We start from the raw sequence: 12940 nt of genomic DNA on the forward strand, positions 1-12940 counted from the left end.
TATTATTTGTTCTTCTCCTCCCTTATGAATAAAGACCATCTTTCCTCCAATTCCTTTCGAGCATCTTGAATTAGATTTAAACCCAATGGTTTATTTATTTTTTATGAAAGATAATCGCATATTACTGTACAAAGATTCATTGAAAAGTACAGGTACCCAGAAGCCGATCAAGGCTCATGCACATGATTGAGATGGTTGAGGAGCATCTCCAAAAAAAAAAAAAAACAGCATGTGCACATCAGATTCAAACATTTGAAGGATTCAAGATCAGAGATCAGAACTTCAAGCTTTCAAAATCAAAGAGTCAACAACGACAGGCCACCGGAAATCAAGATTTCTCTCCAGAGCCCAGAATAACATATGTTGCCCATACATTTTAGGCATACCTAAGAGCATGACATCCATACCATCGCATATATGCATATCTTTGCAGGTTTACTCAGAGCCAATTTCAACTTCACAACGAAGGATATTGGACTCCAGACAACGCAAGTTCAACTTCACGACGAAGGGACCGCTGGTTGTCAACAAACATTTCTCAAATTCAGAGCCAATTTCAACTTCACAACGAAGGATATTGGACTCCAGACAACGCAAGTTCAACTTCACGACGAAGGGACCGCTGGTTGTCAACAAACATTTCTCAAATTCAGAGCCAATTTCAACTTCACAACGAAGGATATTGGACTCCAGACAACGCAAGTTCAACTTCACGACGAAGGGACCGCTGGTTGTCAACAAACATTTCTCAAATTCAGAGCCAATTTCAACTTCACAACGAAGGATATTGTACTCCAGACAACGCAAGTTCAACTTCACGACGAAGGGACCGCTGGTTGTCAACAAACATTTCTCAAATTCAGAGCCAATTTCAACTTCACAACGAAGGATATTGGACTCCAGACAACGCAAGTTCAACTTCACGACGAAGGGACCGCTGGTTGTCAACAAACATTTCTCAAATTCAGAGCCAATTTCAACTTCACAACGAAGGATATTGGACTCCAGACAACGCAAGTTCAACTTCACGACGAAGGGACCGCTGGTTGTCACCAAACACTTCTCAAATTCAGAGCCAATTTCAACTTCACAACGAAGGATATTGGACTCCAGACAACGCAAGTTCAAGGGACCGCTGGTTGTCAACAAACATTTCTCAAATTCAGAGCCAATTTCAACTTCACAACGAAGGATATTGGACTCCAGACAACGCAAGTTCAACTTCACGACGAAGGGATCGCTGGTTGTCAACAAACATTTCTCAGTTTCAGAGCCAATTTCAACTTCACAACGAAGGATATTGGACTCCAGACAACACAAGTTCAACTTCACAACGAAGGGACGGCTGGTTGTCAACAAACAATTTTCCAGTTCCAGAACCAATTTCAACTTCACGGCGGAGGATATTGGACTCGGAACAATACTACTCACTTGGATTTCAACTTCACGACGAAGGATATCCAGTTCCCAGACTTAACTTCACAACGAAGGGGCCATACCCAACTTCACAACGAAGTATCTTTGGCTAGAAGACAATCCGTTTCAACTTCATAACGAATGATTCAGACTCAGAATTTTCTAGTTTTGACTCAACCTCACGACGAGGGGGTCATTTCGTATTGACAAATCAGTTTCCGTATCGGATTTCAACTCTTCGACAGAGGATATTCGATATGGCCGAAATTTGTGTCTTTAATCTTTGCTCTATCTTTCGTTACACGATAAGGAGCAAAGAGGGGCAGCTGAAGACACCAAATTTGTCTTTTTGATATATATAATATTTATATTATATATATATTTTATTTTATTACATATATCGTATTTACATATATATTGTTTTGCAGTCTGTCGGGCCCAAATTCAATACCACATATGGCCCGACAAATACAAGAGGATCCAACAGAAGGCCCGGCTGGTGATCATCAGCTTCCATGTTGAACCCTAGCGCCGTATCCCTTGTTTCCAGCCATGCAAAGACCCCATGCCTCACGAGTCTTCACTGGTCACTCCTCTCCCCCGTAATTCCTGGCAACAAACCACCTTCGTGGATATGTGAGACTCCAACCCCGGAACGTACAACGCAAGGATCTCGGCATCAACACCAACAACCAACAAATAGAGTTAGAATAGGACTCTGTAACCACATCTAAAAATAGGATTTTTATTCCTATAAATATATGTAATCAGAACCCATTTGGGGGACGGTTCTTTTTTACGAATAGTGAAGAGAAATACAAGCTTTTTTTTTGCACGCATACACACTGCTTTACACGATTTTTTTTCCTTTTCTTTACACAAAAATACAATATATATACAGAGATTTGAAGGTGGAAAGAAAAGAAAGAGAAAAAGAGAGGAAGCTATACCTTGTTCCCATTTCGGAAGCCCGACGGTCACCAGAGTTCCAAACTTTCGAAAGGTAAAAAATTAGATCTAGGTGTTAGGGGTCGATTTTTAGCCGAAATAAGTTGGGAATCGGGTTAAGGGTGAGAAAAGGAAATTTTTGGGACCGTTTTGGTCCCTACGACCGCCGTGCGCCACCGCACCGGACGCCGTGGTTATCGCCGTTGACGGGCGGCGTTCCCTTCCCCGGTGAGGGAAGGTTGAGAGAGTTTTAACTCTCTCTTTCTTTCTGGTTTTGGAGAAGAGAAGGAAATGAGTTAAAAAAATGTTGGCTTATTTAGTAAGCCCGTATTGATCTGCGCATTTTTAAGATTAAAAGGGTAAACTGTGTTTTAGTCCCCCTCATTTTCATTATATTTGTTTTGCCCTTATTTCTGATTTTTTTTTTCTTTCACATTAATTTACTTCGAAATCTGGCCTCCAATTTTCGTTTCGTTCAATTTAATCCTCGGCAGTTTAATTCCTTTATTTATTTCTTTTAATTTTCTTATATTTATATTTATGTTTTACGGTATATACATTTTTTTTAATATATATATATATATATTATCTATTTATTATTTATGTTCCCTCTTTTCTGATTTTTTTTTCATGTATTTATTACTACCATTTTTTTAATATTTCGTTTTATTATCTATATATACTTTTCTCCGTTATTTTATATATATACATTATACTTAGTACTTCATCATCTTATGTATATTATATTTTTTACGTATATTACCTCTTTTATATCATTATTCGTATATATATATATATATTATTTACTATTATTTCTTGTACTTTATTTATTTCGTTTTTCCTGTCTATTTTTCTTTCATTTTCATTTTATGTATTTTATTTATTTATTTGTTTTTTACATTTGCTTCATTGTCATTTTGTTTATTTTATACACTGTTTATCTTTATTTTATTGCTTCCTTACCCTTTTTATTTTTCTTGATTTCATTTGTTTTTATTACATTTTTTTATCTAATTTCTCGGCTATTTAAGGCATATTTTCAATCAATCAAAGGTAAGCAATTTGAATCGGGTAACTTAAATTTTAATTTTAATTTTTAATTTTCGCAATTAAGACAACCAGAAAATTAATTGGTACCGACAGGATGGTTCAAGGGTGCTAATCCTTCCTTGACCGTAACCGACTCCCGAACCCGACACGTTTCTGATAAGACGCAGATCAGGTAAGAAATAGGATATCCGATCAACCCATTTATTTTTTTAATGATCGGTGGCGACTCCAATCCGCATTCTTCAAGTCGAAGCCCAATTTCACTTTTAACCGAAAGACGGTCACGACACATTTGTACGTGGTTTTTAAACTTTGGTTTCAATCTAATGGTATTCGGTGCCATACTACGATGCTTTCATTGAAAGAAAAGAATTTCACTAAAAAGTACGTGGTGAGTATATTTTATGTTGTCCAAATCTAAAAACAAATGCAAAATACGAGAATATTTAGGAAACTATTACATAATTTTATAAGCTTATATTGATGTACCATTGCATTGTTTGAAAAGCATTCCTTGTGTTTGTTGTTTTGACCCAGAGAGTTTGCTGCAAAAAGAAAAAAACATATATCAGTTTGCAAGCGCTAGCAATGAAGGATTGGGCGCCCATTGTTATAGGGCTGTTGCTCTTCATACTCCTCTCTCCTGGCCTCCTCTTCCAGCTTCCGGGGAACAATCGGACTTTTGAATACGGTAACTTCCAGACAAATGTCAAAGCCATTGTCATCCACACTCTCCTCTTCTTTGTGCTCTTCACTATCCTCATTTTGGCCGTCGGCATCCGCATCTACGCCGGCTAAACTTTTTCTTCTTCTTTTAAATTGTTTTTAATTTTGATTTATTATTTTTTAGTTTTTTTTTTTATTTCTAGACAGTTTGTTTGTGTTTCGATTTATTAGTTCGAGCGCGTCTACCTTCAACTTGTGAACTTAAAGAAATCCAAACAATCATAGCTATAATGATAAATTAATCCTTCATTTGATTGGATTCGCTAAAATTTCAAATGATCCACAAAATAAGTCAATTCATTTGGTTATCTCAAAAAGAAATTTCACGTAATTCGATTTCAGTGAATTGAATACTCGTCTCTATTCCCAAGATAATCCCAGCCGTTGGAAAATTAGAAAAAACAAACAGCTTCACATGTATTGCTCGTGCGTCGTGTCAAGTCATCACGACAATCGAGAAGCATCCATAATGTATGCAAAAAGTTAAAACCCTCTTAATTTCGTCTTCCTCCTCAGTCCCCCGACTCCGTTACTCTCTCGTTCTCTTCATCCCTTTCACTTTTTTTCAAAGCTTTTATTCTATCCGGCAAGATGGCAGATTGGGGTCCTGTGTTAGTAGCGACGGTGCTGTTCGTTCTGCTTTGTCCTGGACTGCTGTTTCAAATACCCGGGCGGAACAAGGTTGTGGAGTTCGGGAACATGCACACCAGTGGAGCTTCGATTGTTGTACATGCTATTATCTACTTTGGTCTCATTACTATATTTTGTATCGCCATCGGAGTTCATATCAATGCTTCTCAATGATGTTTGATTTTGTAACACTTTGTTGTTTCTGTTTCAATGGGATCTTTTCATTTATGTTCTTTTTGATCTGCTAAAATGGTTCTAATAGATTATATGAAACCATGTGGATCGAATCAAAACTGCAATGTTCTTTCTTTCCAGGCAATTTAGGATCTCAATTTTACAATTGCAAACCCCAAACGATCCATCATCTTCTTCTAAAACTCCCCCCCCCCCAAATATCTTACGATTAAGCAAATCAATTAAATTTCTCTAAAAAATCAATTAAAATAATTTTTGCGGTTAAATAAAATAATAATGTAATTGATGTAATACCAATTTTAATTTTTAAAATTTATAATAATATTTTAATTTAAAATTATTTATTTTTTATATTTAAACATTATTTTAGCCTTTGCTTTTTTTGTTTTCTTCTTCTCTTATAGATGATTTGTTATTTTATTCCTATAATAATAGTTTAATTGTATTTTATTACGGGTTATAGTTTAATTACTATTTTGATTCGTTTGGTTTGACAATGTTATAAAAAAAAACACTAAAATTGGAGAATTTTTAAATATAAATAGTTAAATATATTGAATTGTTTCAAGTTATGAAAAAATTGATAAAATATTTACATTTTGAAACTAAAATTATTGTTATATTATGTTACATTAGATATCTATTTTAATTTTATCAACAGAGTGGCACGTTTGTAGTAAATATTTTATTTGAATGATATATCATCAAACACATAATTAGAGATGAATATTTGAAACGAACTTGATGAAATTCGACTCGACCTTATATGATCATACATTTTTCTTTTGAAAAAACGAGTTTGATTCGATCAAGTTTTTTGAAGGATAAGATTTGGTTCAAGTTTATGGTAAAAAAAATTGACCTAGTCCAACTAAAAATAATACTATAATTGACCTTTATATATTTAAAGATAATTGTTATAATATCTCTCTATTTTTTTAATTATGTTCGTATTTTACCTAATAGAAATGACATATGTATGATTGAGTATAGATTTTTACTCAAAAGTTAAGTCAAGTCTCAAATCAGATGGAATTTCCTTAAATTTGGATCAAATCAGATGATAAATAGAGTGTTATACTCAGATTGAATTCGGATGAACTAAAAACTCAATCTAACCTAACTTATAATCATTCATACTCATAATTAAGTAATCTTAAGCGTAATTTACCCTTTAAAAATAAGTTTAAAGCGTAATTTATCCTTTAAAAATAAGTTTAACTTTTTAAAACTATATTACTAAAAATAATTAAGTATGAATTATAGTACGGAAAAATTTTAACCCCTTAGAAAATAGATCAACTTGGATTGGGCTTATGGGTTAACAGTTAAAAGTTATAGTTTGAGCCCCCTACTTGATTGGGCTTAGCCTTAAGAAAGAAGTTTCAATAAGTCCATAAATTATGTTCTTTTTATTTTAAGTTCTTAAATTATATTTTAATCAAAATAAGTAATTAATTTTATATGACATATCAATATCTTATTAATCAAAAGATATATTTTAAATGAAAAAATAACAGGATTTATAATGGTTACTTATGGTAGTTTAAATATTTATTTTGATCAAAAATAATTTAGAGACTTAAAATAAATGAAGATAATTTATGATTTTTTATTTTCTTTTACTTTAAGCCATATAATTTGATTTTCTTCTCCCACGAGGGACTTTGTCTTGAGCAGGAAAGAACTTGCATTTACTTGAACCATGATAGTTTGGTTTCATGGGTCTGATCTAATTTAATTTAGAATATAGTTAATTTAATTTATTTAATGATTTATAGGGTTATGCTGGTCGATGATGGTCGGTCGGACAACAATCGCGATTCTGTTTAGACTTGTATATGTGATACTTGAATTCTAATTACCGTTTTATTTTAGAATCAGGCTCGTTGTTTTTTTTATTAATATGGAATAAATATAAAGTAGCAATTGTTTTAAAATAATTTTCAATCATCTAATATTAAATGTTTATATTTTTTGCATTCACGATGATCAAATCTGAGATATCAAAGAATAACAACAATTCATATACTACGAAAATCACTTGATTCATGCAAAATTGTAACACCCTCATACCGATGCGGGTGACCCGATCCGAGGTGTCACATTAGGACCACCGGAGCAACTCACAATAAAAATCTAGAAAAATTAAAAAATTTCTGTTAAAACGTGTAAAACCATAAAACAATTTATATGTAAAATACAAGTTCATACTCAGTATAAAAATCAAATGTGACATACATGCCCCTAATTACACTTGTACCGTACTCTTCAACCCAAGCCAATGGAACTCCCATTACAGATGTCGATAGTTGCACCAGATCAATTCTTTTAACCTGAAAAAGAAAGTAAAGGAGTAAGCTTTGGGAAACTCAGTAATACAAAACTACTAAGTGATGCTAAAGGACATGCAGATAAATGGAAAAACATAAATTTTTCCTTATTGATTTAGACGTCTATAGGCTTTTGGGATGAGCTGAGGTTCCATTGATATTTATTCGAGTAAAAGACATGAAAATTTCAGTTCATAGGAAACATTCAAAGGACCAAGTTCATGAGATCAGAATAGAATGTCGAGTGTGTTCCAACAAAACATAGTAACATATATAGATTCTTTAAAAATATTAGTAGTTTAAAACATATTTTAAAACTACAGTAATGCCCTCCAACCAAACACCGTTGTGCAGTTCCCCATAACTACATCCATAAGAACTTACCCTAAGCACACATCAAAGGAGCCACCCTAAGGGAGTACCTTGGGGTATGGCCTACCCAAGGGTCTCCTTAGGTCCATAAGTAATTATCAAATTGATCAGAGTTGAACCTCCATACTCCAAAATCCTACCCATACAATATCCAATATAAATCAGATTTAACAATAAACTGTAATATCAGGATCGTGATCCAGTAAAATCTCGTAAGAGTGATAATAAAATAAACCACATAAATGTCCTCCACCCGTACACCATTGTAGTCCAATGATTTACCCAAGGGAGTGTCTTGGGGCATGAGATCCTACCCAAGATAGTTTCTCGGGGCCTCGGAGCCTACCCAAGGGTCATCTTAAGTCCGTAAGGAATTACCATCTTGATCTGAACTGAATCTCCATACTCCAGCCTACCCAAATAATGTCCCAATAAAACAATTCAAGTAGTAACCAGTGGATCCCATGATCCATAAATCAGGAATGATTATATTTTCAATGAAAACGGTAATCATATAACACATACAATGTAGCCATGGTTCATAAGCCAGTAAATCAGTAAATCAGTAATTTCAGTGAAACATATTTCAAAACGGATAAAACAATCATGTAGTACATAGAGAACATACTAGAGGATCAAGTTATTTTCCGGAGGTACTTAGCAATTATCAAGTGGGGATCATGAAACTTCTGTAATTTAATAGGATTTCATAATCAAGATTCCTATAAAAAAGGGTTTGACAGCTAACAGAGTCATCAGTCATTCATGAAGTGATTTATCAAGATCATATAGTATTCAGATATTTTTCGAAAGCACTAAGCAATCAGGAATGTACTCAGAATCTTTTGCACCAGAGTTACTTGAGATGTCAGGTATGACAAAAGTGATTCCATTATTCAGGAAATCAGGGGCATTTTGGACATTTGGTTCTTAGAGAATTCTTAGTAATTTGATCTAATAAGGGTGAGACAATGATTCATGGTATTTAATATTCGTGTCGATTTATCAGGATATCAAGTTAAGTCAAATTGAACAAATCCCAACACTGTGATATCTGTCAACTGGTCAAATCGATGCACTTCAAGGGTATTCACACTTTAATATTGGCAACTCTTGTCGAACTGATCATCATCAGAATCATCGTTGAATGGATCTTAGGGAGACAAACATGTATTCCATTATTATTTATTTCATTTCTGTATTGCAGCGATATCAAGAAATGTCGGCGTGATTGATTCTCGGTTCAAAACCCTTATAGAAGATACAACATATAAGTTCATCAAGATTTCCTGACTTATCTAAGTCATTCACTTAATTATAGGACTTTGAGGGTACTTGTGTCATTTGGTAGTTAAGTTTATCCCGATCACTTCGGATTTTCTGGAGTAATTCGACCGTTTCCTCAATTCATATACATATAATACTTCAATTCAGTTCATATTGGTCATATAATTTAGTCATTTCAAGAAATTCATACGTGTAAAGTGCCTTCGATAATTTAGTCTTCGAATGTTTGCTTAGTAAATAGAAATTTTAGGTCAGTTGGTATTCGAGGTTGATTTATTCATTTCAAAGCTTGAGGGTATTTAGTTATTCCAGGACTTGGACATACTTTGGGTCATTTTATACTTCATGGGCATTTCAAATAGATTAGGAATTTAATTGGTGATTCTGAGGTTCAAGTGAATCAAAATACGAGTTCTCAGGTCGTCTCCATTGTGATAGCCATCTATGGTCATTTTTACACTTTAAGGGTATTATCGTTATTTCATTTAATTCTGTCAGTGGCATCACTTTCGATAAATTAGGCTTCAAGTGTTTATTCAAGAATCAGAGTTTACAGGCCTTGTTCTTTCTTTGAGATTTAAAACTGATTATAAGATATTTTCCAAATAAATTAGGAGTTAACAGGTGCGTCATTAATTTTATCTGGTCAAAATACAAATTCTCGGGGTAATTCCACTATCAGGGTCAACACATACCATTTTTACAACTTAAGGGTATTTTCGTAATTTTTTATGCATGTATATCCGACATGTAACCTTTAACGAAAAAAAACAAAGTTTAAAGATCTTTAATTCAATTGATTTACTGATTAATCATTGAACTTGAATTTATTTCTTATCTAACTTTTAATTCCTTACGCGAGTTATTCGAGTCTTAAACAATTTACTATCCTCTTATCGTAATCATACCAGTTTACCTCAATCAACAATATCCATAAGATCAATAGAACTCATTCATGCATTTACCAACTATCAATTGTGCTATAAGGCATACAAAAAGTAATACAGTATTATCTCGATTTACGAGCCATATCGATCGACCATTTAAACTTCATTTGATCGCTCTCAAACTTTAATTTCACGTCTCATAATGTCTCATATACATAGCAAACGAATTTACGTCAGAAGCTGAACTTAATCGACAAACCAAATTGAATCTGAAGATAAAGCATTGAAAAACGACTTATCGAGTGCAAATTTGGTAAAACGGAATTTGGATTCGGACTCAACACGTCGAAAAACATAAAATATGTTTTTTAATAAAATTTTGACTTTTTTAAAATCAAAGTCAACGATCAACTATGGTCAAAGTCAATGGGTTGGGTCAAAGTCAACAGGTCGGGTAAAAGTCAATGGGTCGGGTCAAAGTCAACGAGTCAGGTTGACTCGGTTTGGGTCAAACAGACCCAGTTTAGTCTGGGTTGGCCGGATCGGGCCGGTCTAGACCGATTGGACCAGTTCTAGAAGGTTTCCTGAAACGTGTAAGAGCCCCACGTGCACTGTCGGTGCATGGCAGCGCGTGCGACGGTGACAAAGGTCGGGGTGATCGACCAATTATTTCAGGAGCATCTACACATCATTTGCAACAATTTTTTTTAACAAAAAACAGCCATCAACCATACCAAATAACCGAAAATAGAACCGATCTTACCCAACGATGATCGACAGAGTAAACGATGATGATACGTTGACCCACGGGCTAGGTTTTGTTTAGACTTAGATGGGGAGCCCAACGACTATGGCGGTGAGGTCATTGGAGCTCTAGATCGACGCGAAATCAGTTGAAACAAAAATGATAACTTGGTTCTCCCGCGGGTTTTTGAACGTTGATTCACAGCTAACAATGATGAGTTTTAACTATTTGTCGTCGTGGTTTTGCTCGGCGAGGGATGACTATCTATTTGCTTATGGCGGAGCGACCCACAGACAATCGTGATAGACGAAATCGAAGGGTGACCGAAACGAGGTTATGACGAAGCTTCTCAAGATTCTCCACGTCGATTGGCAGTGGTTTCGATGAATAAATAGAGGGATTGTGATTGGGGGACGACACTGATCGCGATGGTGCTGGCGGTGCATGACACCGCTGGCCAGATGGTAGCAGTTCAGGGTAGCGGAGAGAGTTTCCAATTTTGGGGATTTAATTTTTATTCCCCCTTTTGCTCGATTTCAAATTGGGGAAATAAAATTTTGTTCTCTGCTAACAAAAAATGGTTAAATTCAGGGATATGTCCCTGAATTTCCTATAACTTTCTAAAACTACCTATAAATTTAAAAACTTACAATCTGACCCTTAAATTGGGGGTGTGACAAGAATCTTACTCGTTTTAATATGATTTAATTTTTATTCCTTAATTTCTTGGGATTTGTACCTGCAACGTTTTGAATTCATATTAACATTTTACTTTAGGGTAAAATACACAAACGATCATCTGAGTATAAAATATTGTTTTTTCGAGTCTTTGATGATTAAAAGTTACAAATTAGTTCCTTGACTATAGAGAGTCGTTTTGTTGAGTCTTTCGACTATAAATGTTACAAAATGGTCACTCGACTATTCATTATGTTCCAAACTCATCGTTTTTCGTTAAAAAATTAATGACAATATAAGTTGAACGTTAACTTGCTGACTAATATATGATAAAATTTGATCTCATAATCTCAAACAACTATCATATCTCAGTCAGCATGTTAACGTCTAGCTCAAACGACCGTTAATTTTTATTGGAAAAAGACGAGTTTGAAACATAATGAATAGTCGAATGACTATTTTATAACTTTTAGTTGTCGAATGACTCAACAAAGCAATTTCCTATAGTTTAGGGATAATTTTATAATTTTTAATAATTAAGAGACTCAACAAAATATTATCTTATAGTCGAAAACTATTTGTATACTTACCCTTTATTTTATGATCATATAATTTTCTACATTTTCCTCCCTTACATCTTTCCTTAGATTTTAGGGTATATTTTCCAACAATAAACTTCCTCAGATTGGTTGGTATACAGACAAATGACATGAAAGCAAAAAAACCATGAGTGGTTGTACAAGGTTTCGAGCACTAAAATTCATGATGAGGAGCTTCACCAGATTTGTGGCTGAGCTACGTTTTGGGGCCTCCGATCATCTAAAGTTTAAAACAAACCTTGACACCTGTCTTACGAAGTCCCTAAAATTTTGAATCGTCGCCTTCACTGTTCTCCAACTTTTCCTGTCAAAAAGGACATCAACGATACTTCACTATTCAACTTTGATGGAAAAAAAATATACCCTCCAATCCCGATTCCAATTCCACGTTTTTTATCAATCGCTTTTCATAACACGTGTTGGTCTCTCCTTGGGTTCACCAGAATCATTTGGTTGTACCATGGTCCATACGTGTCGAATCACCCATACATTGTTTGTGAAAATGCCTCGCAGGGGACTGTTGTTTCTGCTACTCTCCACACTCCACATTGTTCGACACAGGTTGCATGTTGTATCGGTTCACTGGCACCCAATAGCTCTCTACTGACCATCCCTGTAGGCTGATTGCTGGTTTATATATGCGCTACTCCACCATATTATGTTTGTAAATGTACCCGTTAACAATATTTCACATCAATTGATTATTAACTTTTCTTTGAAGTGTTTATATTCATCCTTGGATTATATCGATCACTTCTAAGTCGGTAATTATATCTCACAGTTACTGTCATGTTCCTTATCTATCTCATATAATGTATATGCTCCATGGTTAAAGCATCAATCTTATCAGATGCACGTAGGCCATTCATTTTATATCTAATATTAGTCAAATTATGATTGGAGTTTCGTTGTGACTATTGCATATTTGAGTGAAATTATAGTACATCATAGCTTTTGGGAATGCTTATGCTCTAGACATTGCATCTTATACATGTTTTTTCTTTTGTTCAATTAAGGTTTTATTTCTTTGATATTATATTAGAATAAGGTTATGTTATTTATTGATTAATACCT

General features: G+C 34.4%; 1 protein-coding gene across 1 annotated transcript; it reads left to right on the forward strand.

Annotated features, from left to right (window-relative positions):
* The first annotated feature begins 4646 nt into the window (after positions 1-4646).
* On the forward strand, positions 4647-4959 carry LOC120140600. The gene has a single exon (XM_039155566.1). The coding sequence runs from the start codon at positions 4732-4734 to the stop codon at positions 4942-4944; it is 213 nt and encodes a 70-aa protein (XP_039011497.1). The 5' UTR covers positions 4647-4731; the 3' UTR covers positions 4945-4959.
* Positions 4960-12940: the final 7981 nt, after the last annotated feature.

Source organism: Hibiscus syriacus, unplaced genomic scaffold (assembly GCF_006381635.1).
Source record: "Hibiscus syriacus cultivar Baekdansim isolate YM2019G1 unplaced genomic scaffold, ASM638163v2 tig00110788_pilon, whole genome shotgun sequence".
NCBI lineage: Eukaryota > Viridiplantae > Streptophyta > Magnoliopsida > Malvales > Malvaceae > Hibiscus > Hibiscus syriacus.

What these genes read in the sequence shown, in the direction of transcription:
- LOC120140600 (XM_039155566.1), top strand. Translation starts at nt 4,732, where the DNA reads ATGGCAGATTGGGGTCCTGTGTTAGTAGCGACGGTGCTGTTCGTTCTG.